Source organism: Calonectris borealis, chromosome 14, assembly GCF_964195595.1.
Source record: "Calonectris borealis chromosome 14, bCalBor7.hap1.2, whole genome shotgun sequence".
NCBI lineage: Eukaryota > Metazoa > Chordata > Aves > Procellariiformes > Procellariidae > Calonectris > Calonectris borealis.
In genome coordinates, this window is record NC_134325.1 from 11292128 (window position 1) to 11318195 (window position 26068).

At 39.7% G+C, this 26068-nt stretch overlaps 2 protein-coding genes across 2 annotated transcripts in view; one reads left to right on the forward strand and one right to left on the reverse strand.

Annotated features, from left to right (window-relative positions):
- Positions 1-2149: 2149 nt before the first annotated feature.
- On the forward strand, positions 2150-24234 carry CYB5R2 (cytochrome b5 reductase 2). The gene is made up of 10 exons (XM_075163222.1): positions 2150-2224; positions 2325-2471; positions 3450-3522; positions 5302-5408; positions 6454-6583; positions 8055-8138; positions 8699-8784; positions 9614-9713; positions 11821-12018; positions 23997-24234. Exons 1-9 carry the CDS (start codon positions 2210-2212, stop codon positions 11991-11993), a joined length of 915 nt encoding a protein of 304 aa, XP_075019323.1. The 5' UTR covers positions 2150-2209; the 3' UTR covers positions 11994-12018; positions 23997-24234.
- The window catches only part of PPFIBP2 (PPFIB scaffold protein 2), a 104431-nt gene continuing 95845 nt past the window's right edge, over positions 17483-26068 (reverse strand). Inside the window, exons 18-26 of the mRNA XM_075163223.1 lie at positions 23988-24126; positions 23186-23314; positions 22448-22598; positions 22161-22272; positions 21561-21649; positions 20439-20561; positions 19621-19746; positions 18600-18788; positions 17483-18232 (exon numbers count right to left, since the gene is read on the reverse strand). Of these exons, the coding sequence (XP_075019324.1) occupies positions 18044-18232; positions 18600-18788; positions 19621-19746; positions 20439-20561; positions 21561-21649; positions 22161-22272; positions 22448-22598; positions 23186-23314; positions 23988-24126 (1247 nt within the window). The 3' untranslated portion in view covers positions 17483-18043. The remainder of the gene's footprint in view (positions 18233-18599; positions 18789-19620; positions 19747-20438; positions 20562-21560; positions 21650-22160; positions 22273-22447; positions 22599-23185; positions 23315-23987; positions 24127-26068) is intronic.

Here is a 26068-nt window from a genome sequence, read left to right on the forward strand (position 1 = left end):
CAAGCGCTACAAAACTCCTTACTTGCCTTTCTCTTACTAAAGGCAAGGAAAAGTCTGGTTCTTGAGGGAAGATTAATGCTTCCTATCAGTAGTGCAATTTAGAGAACCACTGGTAGTTGCATAGCTGTGCAATTATTAGTTGTAGTAAAGTAGACAGAAAGTCCTCTCTTGAAAATTAAAAAAAAAAAAAAAGGATAAATTCCTGTTTATCCTTCACTTGTTCCTATTTAGCCTTCAGGATAAATTCTGACTGAGAGATCTGAATGTTTCTTGTCTCTGTTATTTTTGTTCTGCTTTATTCTCCTTGAGTTTCGAGCCTTTTGCCACATGGATATATGGTAGATCGTTGATGAAAGCAAAATATGTAAAAGTGGCAAGCCATACCATTACCGCATTGTCAGAAAATAAGAATTCATAGCACCTTGGTGGGACAATGTAGCTTTTTTAATCATGCAGAATGGGTCGTTCGGCCTGGAGGTCCAGTGCTCAGTTACAATACTCTGAGGACAGTGGCTCTGTGTGACACTGATGCAAGGAGTTAATTTACTTCAGGAATGGAGCTGTAATATGTAGCATTTTGGTAGTGGTTCCTCTGCTTTTGAAGTCAGGTGAGGAAAAGCTAGTATTAACAAAAGGAAAAAAAAAAAAAAGAGTGCACTGGGGTATTAATTCTCTGGTCTTCCATAGTCAGTACTTCAGAAGCACAGGAGACTGAATGTATTTTTCTTTCAGTCTTTTTACAGGTCACATAAAATACAAGCATTCCAAAAACTAATAAATCAGATTTATTATCTTCTCCTTGTATCACCATCTACAGCTTGGTACACTGTGACATTATTCCTGGCATTCCTTTCTTCCCCATAGGTTCGATCAGTTTGTTTTCTTCCTCCTGACAGAGACGTGTCTATGTGATATGGGCATGCTTTTATTTTAGATAAACTATTTTGAACCTTGTGGCATGGACTTGGACTTCAAAGTCTTGTATTTTCATTTAAATGACTTTTGTGTCTGTCACCAACTTGTGTGCTCCTGTTCTACACTGTAGAGGGAATAATGATACATAGTCTCCTTTGTTTTTTTTTTTAAAGCAATTTGAAGTCCACAAACACTAAACAATTTGTTAGTGATGCTTGTCACAAAAGTAAAATTTTGGCCCAGGGGATAGGGAAGAAAGTAGGAAATAATTTCTATTCCCCCAGTCACACTAGCTGAAGTTTAGCTTTCTTGTCCCCTCTTTCCCTAGTTAATTGGTCGTTTGCAACACAGACTGTGGACTGTACGTGTTGTCTGCAAAGAAAGTCACAAAGGCAAAGCCAAGCAATTAGCAATGCCTCTTGCTGGGTGCACTGGCATTGTACTGCAGTCTTTACCTGTAATGTTGGTGCAGGTCTTCATGGCCTTTCATTAGGATTGTACCTATTGCAGACTTGAGGGAGGATGTTTGCATATAAAAATGAAAGATGCCATCTTTACCTGTGAACCTTGTATTGTTAGATTGTAAGGTTGCATGCTATTTCTGCCTAGAGGACTTAAACTTCGCTATTTTATAGGACAGACTGTGGCAAACTGGGACTGGACCAGAACTCCTGCATCACTGTTTTCTGTTGCTGACCGTGAAGGCAGTAAGAATTGAGGTAGGAAAATGCCGGGGAGGAAACAGCCTATAGCCAGTGAGTGTCCACCCTGGGTAACTGGATTTTGTGGCTGTCTCTGTCCTACTGTTTTGCGCAAAGTGGGTCTGATTGCTCGCAGCGGCCCGCGGTGCAAGTGGTGTGCTCCCATCCTGGGGAGCGGGACCTGCTGTCCAAAACGGCCCCGCGGTCCTCCCTGCCAGCGAGATCTGTGCGCAGGACACGTGAAATGCTGATAAACCGCTAAGTATTCGTAAACATGCCTTAGCTTTACCAAACAGGCACTTCAGACGGGAAGTCGTCTCCTAGGGTACCCTGTTTCAGCCCGGGATGTGAGAGGAGTGGGGCTTCGCGCAGGCGTTTCGCGCCTCGCGCCCAGACGCCCCGGACCCAGCCTCCCCCTTGCCCCACGCCCGCGCCCCTCCCACGCGTGCCCGGCGGCTCGGCACCAGGAGGCGGAACCCCGCGGGAGTAGGGGGGCCGGTCCGACCTGGGCCGGGGCGGGGCGGGCTGTGGCGGGCGGGCAGAAGGCGCAGGTGGAGCGCTGCCTGCTCGCTGGGGAGCTGCGGGCGGCCACCATGGAGTCGCTTATGGTAAGGGGCCGGGAGGGAGGCGGCCCGGGGCAGCCCGGCCGAGGGGCCGGGTACGCGTGTGGCGGGCTGTTCCCCCGACCGCCTGCCCTTCTCCTCACAGGACGCCCCTGTGGCGATCGCCGTGGCCGTGGTAGCTGCATCTGCCCTGCTGCTGCTGCTGCTTAGGGGGACAGGGCGGAGGACGAGCGGCCTCGTCACCTTGCAGGACCCACTCGCTAAATACCCGCTGCGGCTGGTGGACAAAGAGGTGACCAAGCTCCCGGGGCGGCCTCGCGCGCGCCTGAACCCCCTCCCTCGTCCCGGCTCTGCAGCGGGTCGTGCCGGCCCCTTTGCTGCACATCGGCCGGGGCGGGCGGGGGCGGTTGGCCCGTTGGCAGGGGAAGGGGCTGAGGGGGCGGTTGGTCCGTTGCCTCGGGGGGTGTCTGGGGGGCGGTTGGTCCCTTGGCCCGGCGGGGGTCTGAGGGGGCGGTTGGTCCGTTGGCCCGGCGGGGGTCTGAGGGGGCGGTTGGTCCCTTGGCCCGGCGGGGGTCTGAGGGGGCGGTTGGTCCCTTGGCCCGGCGGGGGTCTGAGGGGGCGGTTGGTCCCTTGGCCCGGCGGGGGTCTGAGGGGGCGGTTGGTCATGGGCTGCCCCAGGCTTCGGGGCCAGACAAGCGCGCAGAGGCCTCAAGGGGCGGCAGTAGCTTCCGCAGCCAGGCTGCAGTGTCTCCTTAGGGTAGGGCAGGATTCTTAAAAGCATTTATGCTTACCCTATGGTGTTACGCTTGTTTCAAAGGATGGACTTATTTCTTTGTATGTTTAAATCCTAGTTTGGAGCTGTGTTTCTCACTTGATTTCTGTCCAGCGTGCATCAGGGAGAAGTAACCCCAACAGCCTGTGCTTCTGCACGTCTTGTCTTGCCTGATCTTTGGCCACAAATTGTGAAATGTGCTCGCTGGCCTTGGGCAATAGAGGTTTCGAGTTTTTCTTTATGTAAAGGTGCTGTAGGGATTGTGCAGACAGGGAAAAGTCACTCCTTATGGAATTAAAGAGGAAGAGACTTTGGTTCCAAAACTTCTGATCTGTTTAAACTTTTCAAAGCCATTTTTTCCTCCCTTCCTAGCATTTGGCTTGCATGCTAACAAAGAACAGGCTTCCTAAAGCATATTGTGTTGAGTAGAGTTTGAAATTCAGAGCAGTGGTGATGTTGACTTCATTCTGATTTTGTTTGTTTGTTTTTTTTTTTTAGGAAATCAGTCATGATACTAAGAAATTCCGATTTGGGCTACCTTCACCAGATCATATATTAGGATTACCTATAGGTAAGTACTGGAAACACTTCATTACATGTATTTCTGTTTTTAGGATTTATAACTGTACTCATGGTTCTTGGACTTCTGACTGTTTGGGAATTTAATGCTCAGCAAAGCAAGGAGTTAAAAGCTGCATGTGGATGCTGCTGTGTCAGAGAGAAGTGTCAGATTTCCCAAAGGATTGTATTTCTGATCTTTTGTGTGTGCTTTGTTCTGCTTGTGTTAAATTGTGTGGTGTAGTTCAGAACAAGAACAGTGAAACTGAACTGAGTCTGATGAAATTCACTACTGGTCAGAATATAGGCAAGAATATGGTACCTGTCAAAGCTTTTTCATATTTCTTATTTGCATTCTGCTTCCATCTGGTACCCTCGGTTTATTGTCAACTGCCCTCATGCTTTTGATGAATACAGTCACACTTGTAGATGAGAAAGAGAACAATCTTCTTCTGCCTGGGAAGCTGTTCTGTGCAGAACAAGGGGGAAAATACAACTACTGTATATAGAAAATGCTGAAATACTCAGTCTTTTTTGTGCATGCACTTACCTTTGATTTACATACATATGTGTACAACTTTGTCTTGCTTTCTGTAGCATGAAGTTCATTTCAGACTAGACTTGGCACAATCTTCTTTCCTGTACCTTGCAAAACTGATGGCATTGAACCTTGGACCTTGAATTAATGGTAATCTATGCAGGGGAAGGTCTCCCTTTCTGATCTGCAGATGTGGCAGATGTAGCCCTGTTTGTGCTGTACTATGTTTTGCAGTTTCCCTTGCTGTATGGCAAGTGTCAGGGTCTTTCCCATTCCGTGCTGTGAGCACATCCTTCTTGCATGCTGCCTGTCAAGGGCATTTCTCCACATTCTCTTCTGGCTTGTATGGGAAAGTGTAATTGAACTGTCCACATCAACTAGACAAATGATAAACAAATTGAGATGTGCCCTGCTGTGCTTGTATTTATCCAAACTTTATTCTTAAGAATTTAGGCATAAGACCCTGAAACTGCATGGGCCAGATTACTTCCTGGGAGATTCCTGCCTTCTGCTTTTTACCAAGATCATTTTGCTAAAAATAAAGTGTTTTCTGCCAGCACTGTTCCTGCTTTTTGTTTTTCCATATAACTCTCTGATCAGTGCTGTCTGGCTGAGGAGACTACTCTTGGCAGTTCTTTCAATCAGCAGAAAGAAACGGGTGCCTTTTAGAGTCTGCCTCTTGGAGCATTCGGTTGGGCAAAGGGCTTCCTGTGGACAGTAGCGTCCAGTGCTGTGGAAGCCGCAGCGTTATGGAGGCAGGAGTTATGGAGAAGGAATATGGCCCAAGGCTTTGTTCTTGATGTCTTGGTGCAGAATCTCTGGGAAGTTTGCTCTGAGAGCTTGCTGCTATTAAACCGTAATACTTCTTTCTTTGCCTCTGTGAACTGGTGCATCCTTACTTTCACTTTGTTAATGAACATGAGAACAGCAGAACTCAAAATATAGACAGCACTTGAGAATGAGCAACAAACTTTCTATATCTATATATCTATTTCCTACTTTCTTAGTATCTTATCCTTGATTCTGTAACGTACCAGTTCTCCTCAGTTACCCTGTGCTCCAGAAACTCTTACTAACAAAAGAGACTAGGTGTTTTATACAGCATTTTATATGGCAAAGATTTTCTCCATCATTGCTTGTGTTTAACGGGTTACAATACCTGCTTTTCTTTCTTGCCTTGTCCTCCAGGTCCAAGAAAAGTTTGAAACCGGGGATGAAAAAATAAATAATCAGATTGTAATTCTTTCTCCCTAGGCCAGCACGTTTACCTTTCTGCAAAAATCAATGGTAATCTGGTGATTCGAGCCTATACCCCAGTTTCCAGTGATGAGACAAAAGGTTATGTTGATTTAATTATAAAGGTAAATTTTGTTTCCTTAAATATAGATAAATTGCTAACTAGAAGGAAGGAAAGTACTTCATTTTAGCGAAATGTAGAGTTTATTTTGATTGATCTTCTTTTGAATAGGATGACTGCATGGCAAACAACTCATTTCACATTATCCTTGAATAGCAAGTTGTATCCTGTGTATCTGCTGTATGTCACTGAGAGACAGCAGAGGTAGGGAATATGGAAAAGGGAATCACTTGGCAGTACTGCAGGAACTTCCCTAGTATCTTTTATTTGGCAATGCACGAACAGCAATCCCTCTCCCTCAAGCTGCCTATGCTGCTACTAGTACTTACTGCTAATAGCTGTAAGTAGGAAACAAGTCAATAAGAACTGCTGTCTTTGGTGACGCTACAGAGATTGCAATTATACATCTGTAAGCGTCAGAAGTTGTGCTAATGTGTTTATTAAGAAAATGGGATACAGAAGCGAGGGAAATCCTTTAAGCTAGGGAATGCAGGATGATTTGATCCCAGTACTTCTGGATTTTCTAATCCTTTTCCACGATAGAGTTTGTCCTTAGGTAAAAATCTGGGCTTTTTTTGCATGCTCTGTTCTTCATGTTACAAGTATGGTGAATTGTTATTAACTACTTAGCACTTATTATGTGCTTTGAAAGGTGAAAAAGCTGTCATGTGGCTGAAGTCTCTGGGAAAGTCTTAAAAAGAAAAGATGCAGCAGTGCTATTTTCAGAAGGAGCGATTACAAAAACGGGGTAACATAAGGTTCTTGCTGGAGCGATAGTGAAATGAAGGCACTAGTACATAATCTGCCTGCCACCTATTCCTGTTAGCCTGGCTGTTTGCAGAGAGCATAGGAACATGCGCGTGAGAGCGCATTTTACTTATTTTGGCTGCTTCCTGTTGCAAGGCACAACAGATAAGTGAGAGCAAAGAATTGTCTCAATTTCTTTCTCATATGTTAAATTGTAGAACACAATATTGCAGATCTGAAGTTTGTAATACTGTCTGCAGGAAAGCTAGTGGTTGATATTGTACAAATTATTGGTTTTACAGGTCTACCACAAAAATGTGAATCCCAAGTTTCCAGAAGGTGGGAAGATGTCCCAGTACCTAGATGACATGAAGATTGGAGATATTATTGACTTCAGAGGGCCAAATGGGCTCCTTGTCTATAAGGGGGCAGGTACTGTGACATGAAGGTGGGAGAGCAAAAGGGAGGAACTTACATTGGTTATTTTTCAGAGGTGTTTTATAAAACTTGACAACTTTGTAGAGAATCTTTTTTAAAAAGTGGAAAAGAGAAAATCTACCTTTCCTGGTCTTGACCAAGAGCCCATCAGAGTCGATATGATGGGAAAGCATACTTTGTGTGAGGAAGAGCTGGTTGTTGTCTTACTCCTGGGACCGTATAATTAAATCTGAAAAAATCGCTATTGCATTATATTACTGAGAAGGCTACACTGAAAATAGTACCTCAGCTATACATGTGGAGAGAGATGTTCCAGATGCTTCTGAAGCAAGGGAGGTTGTGGCCTAAAATGCCCTCTGAGAATCTCTGGGTTGTTACTGAATTACCCGCTGACTGTGAGCCAGCTCTATTTCATGATTAATCCAGGTCTGAGTTGACTGGACGGAAGTAAGTTCAGAGAAGTAATCCTCTTTCAAGATGCAAGTGAAAGATTTTGCTTTGATCTTGATTGAGAGGGACCGTGCACTTAACTCCTACTTCAGGGGGATAAGAGCTCAGTGCTTCTTTGGATCATGAACTTTTATCATGAGTAATATACTGATGAATCTGTTATATCACTCATTTCCTCTGAGATATATGTTTTACAAACGTTCCTTTCTGCTCTTCTTTGGCTGCTATAAAGAGTAGTAGCTAGGAAAGCTTGTTACTAGTTACAGATCTCTTAAAAGATGATTGGAATATGTCAAGCGCTGTTCATATAAGATGCTTTTCATAGGCTTTTCACTTGGCTTGGTCCTTGGAGATCAATTCAATTACAAACTGTCTGGTTTTGTGACAGTTCTGAAGCAATGGTATACCCAGGTGAGCAGCAGAAATTGGCAAGGTCTTCGCATCTAGGATACTAGAAGGTAGTCACCTAGCTGACTGCGAGCGTCACGGGGATCTCATTAACTAGAAATGAGTTACAATAATAAAGTGCTTGATGATAAAAGTATGCAAGGCTTCAACATTCCTCATTCTAATCTTTGCAAGGGTTTTTGCTTGATGTTGGTTTAATACAACTCCATTGAATGTGGACACACACAAATGGCTAGATCCATGGTGCAAATGAGGATGATGAAGATGGCCTAAGAAACCTGCTTCTCTGTAGTAGGGGCTGTGGTTATCTTTAGCTACCACTAACGTTCACAGTTGCTGAGTTGTGTTCTAGACAGTGATGTGGGAATCCTTGAGTTTATTATAAATTATGTTGGGCAGTAGGAAAGGAGTAAATCAGCTAGGATTGGCGTTTACAGAGACAAAGAGGTTTCTACTCTTCGTGCTCAGTGCTGTGCTGAGTCCATTTAGCATTCCCAGAAGATCTGTCCCAATTAATTGGTAGGCTGTAGTAATTTATTCCTATGGAAGTTGTATCCATGTTTGTTTTGGAGTTAATGTACCTGTAAGTTTTGAATATTTCTTCCAGGTACCTTTCTCATCAAGCCTCATAAGAAGTCTGAAGCAGAGAAAAAGTTTGCAAAGCATCTTGGGATGATAGCTGGAGGAACAGGTAAAACTATTCTCATCATATAGAATGTCTAGAGAACGAAGATGTCTTTATGGATGCGTGAGGAGTATCAAACACTGTACTTTCGTAGCAGAGCACTTCCACCTGTATTTCTTTTCATGAGTGTTTGGTGACACTGAGGCTTTCCAGTGGCTTGAGCTCAGTCCTGGGAGTTAGCAACTTCAAAGTCTTAGTCTTGATTTACTGTGTGATTTACTTGTGTGACATCAGAGGAGTCACTTCATCTCTCTGAGCTTCAGTCTCAATGATAAAAAAAATTTTAGGAGAACGTCTTGAGGGTAAAATTACTGTATGCGATAGAGAGTGCTGAAGAGGAAAGCCCCATATACGAGTATTGTGGTTTTGTTTTTGTTTTGAAACGATTTGTAATAGTAGAAACCCCCAACCTTTGCATTTGGCATGGGTTAGAAATTCAGAGGTATGTAGCCCTGTGCAAACCAAGCTCCCACTGAAGACTGAAGGAAGGCAACATTAATATTGAAACTGCAGCCTTACGTGGGTTGGAAGAAATACCCATTTTTTAACCACTTTGTTTTTAACAGGAATAACTCCTATGTTGCAGCTGATCCGTCATATCACAAATGATCCTAAGGACTCCACAAAATGTTACCTTCTTTTTGCTAATCAGGTGAGTATACGGACTCATCTGTTCTCCTTTAATGGCCTACTTTCTCTGCTGGCCTCTGAGCTTTTTAAACTGGAGACCCCTGGAGAAAATACTGCTCTGCATGTTTCATACTCATGCATTGTCTTTGGGTTTGTATTTTCACCCAACCATTTATGAGAAAATACTATCTGAGATAGCACATTTAAAAATGATCAGTATAGGGAGGAGCAGGAAATGGTTATTATGTAAGTTCTTAATCTATTGTCTTGGCTAAAAATGATTTAAGAAGAAGAAACTGAATAAAACAAATTAGCCCTAAGGCCCTTTATAAATACTGCGTGGTGCCGCTGTAGTTCCCATGATCTTTTATTTGTTTTGGAGATGGCTCCTCATGGTTTCACTTACACTCCCTAATTCCTATATTAGGGAATAAATAGTGAGAACAGATCCTTATCCCTCTACTTGTTTTATTCCTTCACTGATTTCAAGGAAACAGGATGTTCTGTTAATCTATTTCTACAGTTAACCTTCACCATGCTAGTACAGGACTGTATTTGCCAGAGTCAGAGATAAATCCAGCTAATTGTGATTTTAGCCTGGATTAAAAAGTTGTTCAAATTGCCATCCTTAAGACAGTGTTTAGGTGGCTATTAAGTGTCACAGTTTGTTGTTGTTAATCTGAATTTATGGAAGCCTGTAATGATAGTAGCCTACCATGTAAGGTGGGGGGGGAATCACTTTTTTGGTTTGAATGAGTTATCATTGCATTTGTCTTGTTGAATGCCAGATGAGCTCACATTAGAGGGCATCTTGAGATGGTTTGGAGCTAAACAGCGGTCTCATTTTGCAGACAGAAAAAGATATATTATTGAGAGCTGAGCTAGAAGACATTGCTAAGAGGCATCCTGATCAGTTCACGTTTTGGTATACACTGGACAGACCTCCACAAGGTAAGGCTACCGCGACACACTGGAAATGCCTCTGCTCGTCACAGTACAACAGTCAGAGTTTCACTCTTATCATAGAATCGTAGAATTGTTTAGGTTGGAAAAGACCTTTGAGATCATTGAGTCCAACTGTTAACCTAGCACTGCCAAGTCCACCGCTAAGCCATGTCCCTAAGCACCACATCTACACGTCTTTTAAATACCTCCAGGGATGGTGACTCAACCACTTCTCTGGGCAGCCTGTTCCAATGCTTGACAACCCTTCCAGTGAAGAAATTTTTCCTAATGTCCAATCTAAGCCTCCCCTGGTGCAACTTGAGGCTGTTTCCTCTCTTGTTTAAGGGGCCATTAGTATAATATCAAGTTGTCTTGTTTTACACTATTTTAAACAACAAAGACACCCCCCAACCCCTCATAAAGAAGTCTTACCACAACATCTGTTTTGAAAAGTGTTCTAAACCAGGTGGGCCTTAGAAAGTGTGAACTGATAATTAACTCCTGTTGGGTGAGACACATATTACTCAGTGGATCTTTTGATGTATTTCAGGATGTGCCAGTTTCTTGGACTTTGCAGCAAAAGTTACAGCTCTGTTTTGGCTATCTCCCGAATCAGGTTATGTTAGCATTTTGTTGACATTAAATTGCTTAATACCTGTAAATAGAACATGCATATCTTTGTTTTGCAGCAGCTCTAGATTAGATTCTGGTAAAACAGAGCTGCCGTGTGTATAGATTAAAGCATTAACCATAGGCTGGTGTAGCACTAAATTAGAAATGGAGAGAGAGGTTGAACTCTACTGAATCTCCTTTGAAACTTGGGTATTCGTATTCACTGATGCTGTAAGTGATCTGAGCTTTTATTTAACAGACGCAAGAGCCAAACTGAGTCAGATCAAAGTTCTGTACCTGTTGTCAGCACTAGCCACGAGTAGATGGCCAGAGAAGAGTAATCAGCAGGCCTTGATATTCTTCCAGTCTTTAATATTTCTCAGTTCTGAGCCAAATGTGTCTTTATAGATATAGTAACCCTCAGCGGACTACTTCTGTATGAACTTACTGTGTCTCCTTTGGAGCCTGTGTGAGTTTTTTGGCAGTGTGTTAGTGGTTCCATAGGATTAGAACTTTTGTGTGAAGAATGACTTCCTCTGGTTTGCATTTGCCTCTTAATTCTTGTGTTGGAAGAGTGTGAATAGGTCTTCACGTTATAATTTTAGAGACATCTATCAATGACCCCTGCTGCCCCATCTCTTCTCTATTGAAGATTGCTGGTCATCCCCATATAGCAGTGATTACGTACCTTTGCTCATCCTTGTTCTCTCAACCTTTTCCAGCTCTGCTATGTCCCTTTTTGAGCTGAGCAGATCAGAACTGAGCAGCGGTGGTCAAGATGCAAGCAAACTCTGTATTTTTAATTTGATGTGGTGTTCCCTTTTTCTTTCCTAATACTTCTTAACATTTCATATGCCTTTTGACTGCTGCTGTTTTAATAATCCCACTATCTTGCTCCTGATAAATGAGCTTAAATGATATATTTTTATATGTGAAGGCAGGATTTTTTTTCCTACTTGGCTCACTTTAAATGGCAGATGCATTCAATAATATTACTGCTTGAAATCATTTAGCATTTCTTTCCTCATTTTAATTTTTTTTTTCTTTCATCATTTAACTATGTGGCAGAACTGTTGTCATCATCAAACTTTGTCACCTCACCACTGATCTCTTTTCTAGGGTGTGGTTTTTTTTTTAAACGTGTTAGACGGCACAGGTCTCGGTACCTCTCCCTGCACAACTACCCCTCTCTTCACTGGAAAAGCTGATTTACTCTTCCTGTTTATTCCTACCTGCTGTCTCATTTCTTCTAAATTTATCATTTATTCACAGACTTTCATGTCTTATCAACCAGATCCTTGTTATCCACATGCTTGTTGTCCCTATCGAAGGGGACCACTAGGTTTGAGCTCAGTGAGAGATTTAACTCTCTCTTGGCTTGCAGTGATGGTGGCATAACTTTGCTGATTTTTCAGCTACTTCGTGACTACAACATACGCTGTTTAAAAAGGCTTCAGACTGTACAGATATTCAAATTAATAGTTTAATTTCTTTGTTTCAGATTGGAAGTACAGTTCTGGCTTCGTCACTGCAGACATGATTAAAACCCACCTCCCTTCCCCTGGCAGTGAGACACTCATTCTCATGTGTGGCCCACCACCTATGATTCAGTTTGCGTGTCAGCCCAACCTGGACAAACTTGGCTATCCCAAGAGCAGTACATTTTCTTATTGACACTGATGTCATCTGATACCTTTTCGTAAGTACTGCGTATTTTCCTTCAGGAACAGCTGGTATGTAACTGCAGTATTTCTTTTGTGTGTGTGTGTGTGTTTGTGTTAATTGCTTAATGTAATTTCTGTGGTTTGTAACTTCATAATTACCTTTGTGTGTTTTAATACTAAGAAGTTGAGAGATCATCTTGAATTGTGTGAAAGTAACTTAGTCTAACCTCTTAAGTTAGTATGAAATGTTAATTCTGAGAAAGAAAAATTAAGTGTAATCGGAGAGGTAGGACAGACATAAAAGCACTCGTTTGTTAACATGGGTATGGAATTTCGGAGAGGCCTATAGAACTGGACTAGGATTATTTGACTGTGCTCTGTAGGCAATTAATTTATTTAGTGCATCCTGGGGAAGGAGAGTACAATGAACAGGTTTTTTTTTTTTTTTAAATGCTCTTTTACAGTCCTTTACCAGGGACTAAGAAAGAAGTCACAGTATACTATTGAAAAAGTGAACAGAATTTGGGTAACATGCAAATTGCTTATTACTGTAACAGAAATTCTCATTAATGTGAAATTCTTTCAGGAGGATTACATAACTTCACGCTATCTTCTAACAGCCTTAGTTAAACAATCACTGCCAACTGTATATGGAGGTTCTGGGCTACATATACAGACATAGCTATCCAGTGATGCTGCATCATTTGAATGTCATTCTCTAAGTAGTAGCTTGCTTTTTTGGCAGTTTCAGAAATTTCCTTTGCTTAAGAGAAAACATGGCTTCTTACTTCATATTGTAAGCTATGTTGAGTCAATCTTAAACTCAGCTCATGCCTCATGTCAGTGTTTTTACCACATAGCATTTAATTCTTAGTCTTCAGTGCCTGAAGTACTGCATGTTCATTTCCAGGAATTAGTTTATACTACGTTTGTTTCAGGGTCTGACAAATCCCTGAGCCAGAAGACTTGGTTCTTCAGATGCTAATGAATATGTTTACTAAATATTCTTATTCATCTAAAGCAAAAACAAAGGAATCGACTAGTTAAAAATTGACATAGGGGTTTTATACTTCATCAGTTACGTTGTAGCAACAATGCAAAGACAGGTACAGGGATTCAGACTGTGATTCTGTCCCTGGTGAGAGATCAACCACATGTATTTGTTAGAATCATTCCACAGTCACCAAGAGATGGAGAAACATTCAGAATTTATTCATAACAGTCCAAAAATAAGCATTTATGCCTGTGTTATGCTAATTAGGATTTCTTTCTCTCTATATATATATAAAAAAAAAAATCAATAATTTTATAGATTGACTATTCACAGCCAAGTTAGCACAACACCACACTGAGTTATAAATACATCATTGAAATCTGAAAATCTGCTTGGACTATCCCAGTGATATTAAAGCTGCCTCTGTTAGAGCAGCTTATCCTATTTGTAGTGCTGTAATAAGTCTGCTGGCTAATTAACCTGACAAAGTATTTCAAATGCCCATAGTACATTATCTGGTCACTAGTGTTGATTGATTGCATTGCCAGATTAGAGATGTACTTGACTGGTATGTTTAATACCTTTATTAAGCATTTTTAGTTTGCTGATGTGTAGACTAACTTCTCATTCCTTTGGATTTTCCATTATCATTTCATTGTTCAGTGATCGAAAAAAAATTTGCCTTGGTTTTACCATTTTGGACAATAAAATCATGTGTTTAACTTCTAAAATACGACCATACAGTGCAGGGTCTGTCATGAGAGGCTCATGGAGTGAGGACTAGAATAGGTCACCTTTAAAAAGTGCCACTGATAGCTCTTGAAGAGCCCTTGCTGCATACTCTGGACAGTACCTGAGATTTCCCCTTTATTTGGGAGGGTTGTGGCTGGGGAGTGACCTGCCCCGAGGTTATATTAATATGTAAACCAACACTCTGCAGCCAGCAAGGAGAGAGTAATGCAAACCATCCATAATACATACTACGTCTTTCCTTTACAACTGAGCAGATTTCCTTTCTGGCATTTCTCTGTTTACTAAGATATCTTGTTAATACCTTATTAATTCACAAGAGGCACATGTCAACAGATGCCACAAGTAATTGCTGCTGTAAAGGAGACACTTTCACCCTTGAACAGCCCCTCAGGTAAGTAGCGAGAGGCCATATTTCCCTCTGTTACAGTGCTGCAGTCGTGCCTAGCTCAGTAGAACAGCAACAGATCTGTTTTGTCAGGTGTTTTGAAGAAACAAAAATTTGTTCTATTATGGTACTTGCCTGATGCTCCTTAGTCACATTTTACACATCACGGAGCAGTAATGTTTGTCTCCTATTGCTGAATAAAGTATTCTATGAAAATCTATCTGTAGCTGGAATGAAAAGAGAACTGAAAGAGAACAGCAATATTGTTTACAAGATCACCAGTTCTCATGCAAACGTGACAAAAGTGTTTCTACTGCAGTCTCCAGTTCTCAGGGCTGTTTGCAGGTGTATGTTTAGTTAGGTGTAGCTCCGGAAACAAAAGAGGCTTATTACAGGCATCCCTGTCTTCCTGAGAGGCCATACTATGTTTCAGACCAACCAGGCACAGAGCTTACAAAACTTTGTCCGAACTATTTTCACTGTTCAGAAGGCTTATGAGCATCCTGATGCTTGCACGTGTGTGTCAGTACTAGCAATTTTAGACAAAATGGTGGTATACACATAGAGCCCATTCAATAGTTCTAGTTAAAGAACTGCCATTTAAAACCAAACAATGGATCATGCTGGAAATTCTGTTGCATTTACCCTACAGAGTGTGGCGAACACCATTCTTAAAGTTACATTTTACATTAATTAAGTGTTGTGATTGCTCCTTGATTGTGGACATCTTAGTGCACATGTAAAAATCACACAATAAAAAAAAAATCACTTTAAATGAAGCACCAGCTTTTGAGTCAATCAGTTTTTCTGGTAGTCTCAAAGTTACATTTCCTGCTGTGGTTGTTCAGCCTCTTTTTGAGTTAGGTGAAGTTTTGTGAACACGCCAGCTTGATTGTCATTCTCCTGATAAAAGCAAGGGCTTGATGGATAATACTATGTTCCATTCTTGCCATTCTACACTGCACTTACTTAGATAAAAAGAGGGCAGGACATGTGCTAATGAAAGGGATGAGAGATTAAAACCCTTTTATGGGAAGCAGTCTCTGGCAAGGCTCCAGTAGTTGTTGGGATCCATTACCGCTGCACTCACCAGCATCCATCTGAATTTCTAGGTGGCTCTGATTAGTCCACATGGTACAATAGAGTATTAATAATTCCTGCTTTACAAGTTAACTACAAAAATAAAAAAAATACAAAAGATCTTTCATATAATAGTACATAAACATACCATGTAAAAGATGACTGAATAAAAGGGTAAAACATGTTGCCAGTCTTGGCTTTCCAGACTCTGGATATGCATACCACTTCTCTCTCAACACCTGTTTCACATTACGAAATATGGAAAATAGCATGGAAGAGAGTTACCTGTAATATGCTGCTACATTGACAAATCAAATGCTATGTGGTAAGTCTCATTGGCAGAAAAGAGGTAAAGGTTTTCTGCACCACAGCATAAAGCTTCTCCTGGCCACCACTCTGGGCAGGCATGAGGTATTAGTGTTCTTGGTCATGTTGAAACATCATCTCCAGTCTTCAAAGGTAGGTGTTAAAAATCTGCTGTCATTCAGCATTTCATCTTGGCTTAACATCGTCTGAAAAAATAAGACGTGAACAAGTAAGCATATTCAGTTAGAGGCCTATAGTTAAAGAAATCCAACTGTAATGAGATCAGATTCACAACAGAGGGAGTTAGAGCCACATAAAATTAAAAGGCATTTCTTGAATGCAGCTTTAAATAAACTATTATTTGCTTGAGGAAATTCTCACAGAGATTGCGTGTGTGGCATGTGACTCAACTATGTAATGTAATTCTTCATCATACCTTTCAGTCAACTTTTTTTTTTTCTTCTCTTTTAATTAGCTGCTATGGAGTCAGGAATTAATACAGTGATTTTTTTTTTGTTTTGTTTTCCATGGAGTTTTAGCTCATGTAAATTTTCAAGTCTGTACTTCTTTGCTAGACTTTGCTGTGACTGAGGCATTTGATGGTGGTTACTTGCAAAATCTTTGAAGAATTGTTTTCATTTACAGAGATGAATATCTATCATTGGGTCAAAGAAATAGAGTTCATGAAAACTTAAAATAGGCCTAAATTAAACTTAATTTCTAGTGCGATTTAAAAGCAGGGATTTTTTGGACTGTGAATGCGCAACCAGGCTGTAAAAAGGCATTTAGCAAGAATAATGACTCACATACTCTTAATTACCACCAGCAATGACCAACTTTCACTGAATTCTAGCAGAAAACATTTGTGACTTTAAAACAAGAGTGAAATTACTACTTACCGTAAGATGGCTTATGCCTTGAGAAAGAGCCCCTATTTGCATTACTGTTCCTTCTGAATGTTCCATCTGTAAAAGTATTCAGGAACTAGTTCAAATCAGACAGCATGTGCAATTTTATTCACTCTACATGCATCTTTGGGAGGTATCTGTGCCTGGACAAACGAAGTTGTGATACATTTAAAAGCTCTGATTTCTGCACATTAACAAAAATGCCTCCGTGCTATAAGGTATGTGAAAACACATTTAATGATAGGAGGCATGAACCCTGATTAAGGAAGATTGATTCCATGAAACTTGAGCTGTAATTGACACAAGAAAAGAAAAAGCTTAACCGATATTATCAGTGAAGAGTAATATTTTCCAGATGGTGTAACACTTCTGGTAGTCTTCTTCCACAGGCAAGTGGTAAGAGTCCTTCATGATACAGTCCTACCTATTCTTATACAAAAAGGTCATCAGTTCTAGGGCATTAAGATTTCACTGCATGACCACATGCTCAGAAGTCATGCTTAATTGAAAGACCATGCTCCTAGAGAAAAATCCAGTATTTTTGTAACACTTGAACAACTGCATAGTGTAAGCGATTGGCTCAAAGTTAATGCATTCACTTGCAACTCTTAACTGTGCAAGTGGACATCCATACTAAATTATAGTCAGGACTTGGTATTGTCCCTACTTGGGAACAGCACTTTATTTTGCTAAGGTGTAGATTGAAAAAGACAATTGTTAGATAATGAACACAAATGAGATGTTAGATGCAGTAAACCATGCAAATGAAAAAATTATTTTCACAGTTAGTCTTTCAATTTTGTGACCATTCTCTTACTAGGCTTACAGTGTTTTTATCTCACTTAAGGTCACTGAAGATAGGACAGTTTACCCCAGCTGCCTCTGTCTGGCTCTTGTGTGTTGCCAAAGTTCACACAAGCCTCCAGGAGCTCCATTTTTCAGGGTTTACATCCCTTTACACAACAGCAAAGTTGAATAAAATTTGATGGTTTTTAGTCTTCATCATTTGTCTGTATGATGTAAAGACAGTTTCATTCACAAGTTCACTACTACATAACAAAAGTGAATTATTTAAGTATTGGTTTATTAATGATTTTGTTCGTTACTGATGCATTGTTTTCACATATACTGTCTAAGCATAACTACTCCCCATGGTACATAATGAAAGAAAAATTCAGTTGGATTCTTTGATTAATGTCTGTTAAAAATATACAATCCAGTTGTACTTTAATATATAACTTGATAGCTTTGTACAAATTAGTCCAAATAAATTTATTACATTAAAAACCACCCATAAAGATAATGAAAAAAGTCATGTGCCGTACTCAGATTATGAGAGCTAGAAGTACAAAAGTCTTGTGTTTACTGCAACCTCCACCTTAATTGTCAAAATACATCAATCTTCGTAGTGTAAAGGTGTTATATTCCTGAAAAAGGGCTTGAAGGTGGATGAGTTTATTATTATGTTGATTAAAAAAATTAACCTGACATTCTTAGTATAGAACTCTTTCCAGTGTCCACAGCTAATACCTTCTCAATGAGTTCATGCGGATGTAGAAAATACTTTGTTATATGCTAACATTTGGTTATTTGCAAGCTTTGGAATGCATGGAGAGGATGAGATGAGAATGGCATCAGTCTGTCTGTCCCACCTGATCCAGCTCCCTATCAGTGAATGGACTAAGTCCTTTGTATGCACCATAGTTTTTCTGGGTACCGTTCGTAGCAGCTGGGTTTGTATCCATAGGACAAATGTAGTCTGTTGATTCATCAAATTTCTTTTTTCTTAAGTTTCCAAAATGTGAAAATCCAAGTTTCTTTGGCTAAAATAAGAAGACAAGTTTTAAACAAGAAAAGTAAAGTTGTCCTTTAAACATTCAAAATCCTCTCCATTTTGATTTACTGCTATACCCTAGTCCTTAAAGTTACGTAGATTCTGAACTAAATAAATTTAATTGGGAGTTACAGTTGATTTTAAATACATTTAGGTAGTATTGCTTCTAAGAAAAGACAGAAGGGATTGCATGCTTATTTCAGAAGCTGATTTAAACAAATGATATAACAGGAAAATGTAACACTCCTCCTAGAACTGACCTCTCCCTGCCCACGTTTGTCCCTTATTTTCTTTATAAAACAGGGGAAAGGGAGTCTGAAATTCTGAAATACCTCCTTTTTGAAAGCAATACATACCCGAACTTTGGCAGTGGTGGTCAGAGGTGTGTATGCTGTTGACTCGGTTATTTCTCTTTTTTCTTGTTGCGTCTCTGGTCCAATTAATACGTTAAAATTGGTTGTTAGGTGGCGTCGCAGTAGGGTCTTTTGAGGTGGAATATTCAGCAGCATTGCCAGTGTGTCACCATTGAAGCGAGGCTCGAGAATCTATTAAAAAATGGCAGAATACTTACTTTTTTAATCTGGTTAAATATTTGTAATAGTAAATCATTACTTATGTAAGTGCTTATCAGAAGGATTTCTCATTCTTACAAAGCTATTTATCTATATTAGACCTTTTATAACTCACTCACGATATGATATTCACTAGGGTTTGAAGGGAAATACATGAAAGTAGGCACTAAGAAATGTAGAGTGTGATCAGGCAATACATTTATCATCAGACCTTACATTTGTTTGGATTGAACAAATTTGTTTTCAGAATTTTCTGCTCTACTTTGAGAGAGTATAAACTTTAATCTTAGCACAATTTTTCCTATTTCATTTCTGAATCATGGTATTTCAGAACTCTGACTTTACTAAGCTGCAAATAGTTCTGAGTGTTTTGAATTAAAAAATGTCCTGATTGCTGGCAAGACTGCTGCGAGTTCAGGACAGTTATTTACTGTGGCTCAGAATTCTATTAAAACCACTCAAAGAAACACTCAGTGATGCCTTATCAATAAGTAACTTTCCCACAGTACAATTTGTTTGGGGGTTTGGTTTTTTTTTTTTGATGTACTGCTGTTAAACACTCATGCACAGCTCAGCTTTGATTATAAAAAAATGTTTTAGCATTTTCTTTTTTATTTTAATTTTCCTTTGTAAAATTAAGATGCATGGATCAGATACAGAGGCTCTTTAGAAGGTCTGATCATGCTGTCATATTGCACATGTATTTGTTTTCTCCTGCTTGACAAACACCAGATAAAAGATGTTTTATATTACAGTCTGTCAATTTTTATTAGATATTTAGTAAAACATTAAAATGAATTCTTACAATCAGGCCACCATGCACTCCGCTTCCTCGAAGGTTTGGTGCATATTCTGCCAGATCGACTGATCTGAGCCATTCCATCACTCTGTGATTGGACCACTGAACTACTTCAGAAGGCGAGACATTATTCTGTTAAAGCAACCAGAAAAGATGATGACAATATAGCCTGCGTTGTCACTGCATGTTCACAGTATGTATCCTAAGTTCAGACAGAAACATCATTCCTCCTCTTCCTCAAAGAGCAGTATTTTTTTCCCCGATTCTAAGGCATTTTTTCTGTTCAAGGCCTCTTTCAAACATCCTCTGATGAGATGGCAGGCATAGTTTAGTACAGATGAAACCCCATATATTGCATCAAGTAGTATAACAATAAGAGATTACAGATACTGGGTGTAAAAAAGGGAGCGTTTTGAGAACAGTATTATTATCAGTCTTTAAGACTAAGAGAATAAGCTATGCTGACCAGGTAAGGCAAAAACCTTGCAGTCTTTGAGAGTTAAAAATTAGGACAGGCAAGAAAAAAAACATTCAAATTATTCTCTCGGAAGTTGAATTAACTTCTTTACGCAAATAATTTCTAAAGGGAGGTGCATGAAATTCAACTAATAAGTGGTTCAAGCACTTAAGGAGTGAGTAGATTTTTATTACGGGTGAGTACATGTAACACTCCAGAGTGGAAAGCAGCGTATCTACTGCTTTAGACACAATTTCCTAGTAGCAGTGATTCTGTTGTATCATTGTACACAGTAACTTTCTATCCCCTTTGGCTGGAATCAGGTAATTAGTGCTTGTTAAATTACCTTACTTAAACATTCTTTTACCTCCTCAACTGGTCTCCTGCGTAGACAGTGGGGGTTAAAACTGTTGACATGCAGCACATGAATGGCACATTTAATACTCAGATGGTGCAGCTGACTGGTGACTTTCAGAAAAAGAAGGTCATTCTGTAAAGGAGAGAGGCTTTTAAGTGGCACAGAATACATACCAAAACAGTTACTTTCCCCAAGAAGAAAGATTTTAAGCTTGCTATGTAGTTTTATGTAAAACACAGTTTTGTTTAGGTAAAACAAAAGTTTATATTTTAAAGAGGGTTTTTTAGGGTGGGGGTTTTGGGTTTGTTTGTTTGTGTTGGGGTTTTTTTTGGTTGGTTTTTTTTGTTGTTGTTGTTGGGTGGTTTTTTGGTGTGTGTGGTTGTTTTTTTTTTTTTTTTTGTTTTGTTTTTTTTTTTTTTTAAATTGCACCATAGCAAGACCTTGCTAAAAACTGAAGGCGAGCTTGTAGCCTATTGAGTAAAATCCAGGCTCATGGATAATTTTAAAATATTTGGACTCTTCCTGATCTGGCTAAGATCCTGTTGTGGGTAGGATCACTGCAGCTAGCAAAACACCATAGAACAACAGGGACCATGCTCCTATAACAAAGGCTGCAGCGTAGACTGATAACTGCTAAATTTTTTTTCATAGCATAGTTAACCAAAAAAAACCCCCAAAACTTAATTATCCAAACCTGGGCAGGGAAACTGTAAAAAACCACGGTGGCATGTGTAGGCCATGGTTTGCTGATAGTGTGGTCTAAGCTGTACAAATTACTGGATTTGCTGCTTATCTTTACATTACTGAATATTGATGCTAACCTGGTGTGGAGAACAACACGCTCCAGAAGCTGCATGCAAAATAGGTCATTTTACCTTTAATTGTGGTGTGCTATACAATATTGCAAGAAAGACTTTGCAGAAGTTAGCTATAACATATCCTATGACTTATTTTAGGTACCTTAGGAATAGTAATCCTGGCACTAGACAACTCAAATGAGTTACTACGGGCAACTATTTCTGTCTTACAAAAAATTCTTTAACTGCTCACATTCAAAGGAAAATCGTAAAATTCATTGCTCATTCTGAAGTTAAATTTGGTTAAACTGAGGAAAGAAGGATTTTAGCTTACCACAGTTAGGTACTGCAACATCCTCCCATCAACCCTGGATTCATGAAACTGGTCTTTGTACTGAGGTAAACCAATATCATCAAGCCATCCTGCAGATACAAGAACAGTGGTGTACCCAAATCCAGATCAGTGAGAATGAAGCCCTTCTTGTCTGGGCTGGCTTCTTCTGAGGCATTCAGGTAGCTCATTCTACCTATTCACCTTCCCAAAGGACAGTCTCTTACCAGAAGCATAGAAGCAATTCCCACGAAACAGCTTTGTCCACGATACTCCTGTGATATTTTTACATACAGTGTGTGACTGAGCACATACCTTCTGCAGCATGACGTAGCTCTTGCTAGATTGAACCCCTGCCCCCCGCTATTTACTTCCCTGCAATCTGAATGACAAGAATTCCCCTTGGAAGATCATGCTGCATAGCTGTATATTTGGATGTCAAGAACAACATAAAAATCCTCATTCTATGGAAAATTTTACTATGTTGAAACTTAGTGCTCTTAAAAAGATGTTTGGTAACTGCTTAAACAAACATATATCAGGCAGTGCAGCCACAAGGGTGGGGGAAATTCCAAACAATTCCATGATAGTTCAATCACTTACGTGTCACCCAGATATGATCAAGTTGCGCAGACTTCTCATCTTGTTTTGCATTTATTGATTTAATGGCCAAAACTAATTTCTTCCTGTGCAGTGGATGCTTTATTCCCATTTCCTGCAACAATAACCATTAACAAATAGTTTGTCTTGCCTATGGCTCTTTTCATCTCATTAGGTATCTACAAAAATGGGTACTACATATTTCAGAAAGGCAGAACTGCCAGTTGTTTGAAGTGGCCTAGTTGTACAGAATCAACATGTATGGTTGCTTGAAAGAAACAGATTATTACCTTTTCCATGTCCTGAGGTGTTGCAGTTAATAATGTATGGCCTGAAGTCACCCACTGCCGTGCAAAAATGATGTACTGACCGAGACCAAAGTCCTCAAGCCAGTTGCAAACTCTTTCAGTGCTCCACTGAGCAAACGGAGCATTGTAGTCACTGAAAAGTACAAGAAATGTTTGAAACTCTTAAAGGAAAGGAATTCTGGTTATTATCAGAAAGCTCATCATGTGCCAGAGGCAGTACTACAGCATATGTTTTAGTGTGCTTTGTTCTGTGCAATAATAAAAGCTAACAGCCATTCTTGCAGTGTATGCCGTGGTACTAGTGTCCTGTTAATTGGACTGCCCAGCCTCAACTCATGAACAGTTGTGGTGGGGAGGTGGGCGGGGAATAAGAATTTCCCATTTTCTGTTTGAAAAGAGGAAAAAAGGAATTGCGGAATCCTCATCACTTTGCAGATATTCCCACACGAGATGATGACAAGATTTCTCATTCTTTAGCAAGGTAAAATTTTTGACACTCCAACAAACAGCTAGTGCTGCAACCTGCAGCTGAAGGAGTGCAGATAGATGAGCTACTCAGCATACGTTTCCTACCAGAGAAATTCTTCCCAGTTGTTGTGGAATTCCACGTGTAATGAAGTATGTTGGGAAAAATGTATTTCACAAGAGGAGGGTTTGGCTGTTCAGCACATTTAACGATACCGCATAATATGCTGTGCAAGGTAAAGAAGGAACCATTACCTTTTCTGGCCTTTGGTTTCCTTTGATCTGGATAACCGAGGTCCAGCTGTTGCACGGAGACCACCTCTTCGAAACTCTGCCAAACCCAGGTCGTCTGCAGGGAAGTTACCTGACTGAGTTCTTCTTATTCTTTCAAGACAAGAGTGCCAAGATAGTACTGTTAGCTTGCAACAGAAAACATTTGTTTCGTATGGAAACTTATAATGACAAGTAGAAGATGTATTAATCTTCCTGTAAACCACAAACATCTAATTCACGTGGTAGCTGAAGAAGTTCCAGGCAAATGCTGTCTAGACCTGACTCTGAGGAAAAGAAAGCTCTCCAGAGCAGGCATAACCCTTCCACCCAAGTAATGATCCACACTGGAGGCCAGACTTCTAAGTGTCTGCTGTCCTGAAGCAGATAAAGCAAACACAGTAAAACTCAGTCCCCCTGCTTATTGTTTCTGCTATTTTCTCTCATTTTTTACCTGATGGCTTCTGTAATGAACAAGTTGCTATCATTTAATTTTTTGTAGCTAATGAAACTGTTGGCATTCTAAATTATTAGCATTATAATAAGACAGCAGAGTGTATTATTTCTTCCAACAGCACGATGCTGAACACTACCATCCATTTTTCTACACCCATGTGTACATAGAGACACACCCATACAATCACAGAGCTGCTTTCTCTCCTTTTCCTGAATTTTACTTTATTCTTGCTGTAGGTATTGTAGCTTTTGCTGAGAATGGGATTCATTCTCAGCCAAAATGCTTTGACAGGAAACTTAAAAAAAAAAAAAAAAAAAAAAATCATCTTACTTTCCCCAGATTTTCTTGATCCCTTTTGGACTCTTTCTGTTTTCTGGAGACAATGGAGATTGCGGACCTGAATCCGTTCCCGAAGAAAGAGGTGAAAGGTCATCTGAGACTACTGTACCATCCACATTCTCTGTTTCTCCTGGGTTAAGAACAGTATTATAATCACGTTGTATACTAATCATTAACAAAGTTTTTATCTGGGAGACTAATGTTCAAATACAGAACATAATAAAAAAGTAAAGACATTATAAAATTGTTCTTGTATTCAAAAAGCATGCTCAGAAGGTGAAAAAAATAGTAGCTGTACATTTGATACAAAAAAGAAAATAAATATTGGGTGAAATAGTATTGTTATTTCAGTCGTTCGCATTTAAATATATTACATTAATTAATTCAAGGTCTTCAGACTGAAGCAGACTCTTCAGACTCTTGCCTTGCCTATTCTTAATACCAAAACTTCTCCTTCAAAAATCAGTGGGAATTTTTCTGTTGACTTCAGTGAAAACAAAATAAAAACAGGAATAAGAATCTTTAAAAAATCCCATCCAAATGCCATGCAGCAAAGGCTGTTACTTCATTTCAGTACTGCACTTGAGGAATTCAATCTGAATGGCCCACTTGGTATTAGTATTTCATAGAGAAGAGAAAGGAAGGGAAAAAGGAAGGGAAAAAAGCAGCAAAATTCATGTTAAAGTTGCATCTTGTTTGGATACAGTACCTAGCACTGGTGCACTGACACTCCTGATGCGATCTTCAGTCATCCCAAGAAGCAGAAAGCCAGATGAAGAAGCAAAGAAGATATAAAACACCAGCAAAAGAAAGTTACAGAAGAGCAAAGATGTAAGCTAAGCATTAAAAGCAGAAAAAAAAAAAAAACAGAAAAGAAGCAGTTATGCTTGACATGAAAGTGAATATGCATTGATGTGCACAAGCCCCAAGAATTCTGTACGGGTCATCTTAAAAAGATAGGAATGATCATTTATCTCTTTTTTTTTAAAAAAAAAAAAACAACCCTATTCTCAGACAATTTTAACACATTAAGCATATACTACAGAGCTCCATAAAGCCTGCAGAAGCCTGAAATGAAGCAATGTCTAAGATTACATCAAATTCCTCTGAAATACAGGATTGGAGGTATAATGAGTTTACTGCAAGAAACAAACCAACCTGCATAAAAAATTCTGTTAATTCAGTGTATTTAAGGAGTCATTGCTTGTTTCTAGAAAAAGAACATTTTCCTTTACAAGATCACCCATCCTTGGATAATCCTGCAGTTAAAGACATAATAGCATGGCTCATGCATTGCCTACAATGTTGCAATCACAGAAAAACTCTTTAAAAAATGCTGAACAACCCACAACCTATTGAACCAGCTTTTAGGACCATGAGGCCTTAAAAAAAATAAAAAACATACCAATCAAAAAACACCCAACCAAACAAAAAAAACCCACCTCAACTTTTAAAGTGTAGGAACACTTCAAAATCACAAGGGATACTCTTCTGCCCGAGCTTCCAAGCTATTCAGTCCTTGGCAAATAACTGATTCTGTCCCTCACTATAACACTTTTTGTCAATAAATCCATGCTTAAGATGTCACTGAAAAGAAATTAATGCAGGCTTCCACACATGGCTGTGGTTGTGGAATAACAATATACTTGTATTTTCAAAATCCACTGATGTTTTTCTGCACCTAGCCAGTTAATTTTTCACTTGTGGGTCCCCACAAGCTACAGCAACCAACAGTGCTGATGCTAGGATTTTTGCCTGAAATGTGCACATGAGGGCTAGTTATATTGTAAAGTTTCAACACTAAAATGCCATGGGATGGCAAGGGACAGGTTTGTTTGGTTTAATACACCAATCTAGTGTACATTTTTTAAAAGTATTGATGATGTACTTGCCTGTGCATTTTTGTTTGTTTGCTTGTTTTTTAAGAAAACAGATCAGCAAACTCAGGGGAGCATTGGAAGCATGTCCAGAAAAAAATACTGCTTATTCATATTGTCAGTATGTTTGCATCTCTAAAAGTTCCAATTTTTAGTTACAGATTTGTTGACTTTCAGAATGCTCTCCCCCCAATC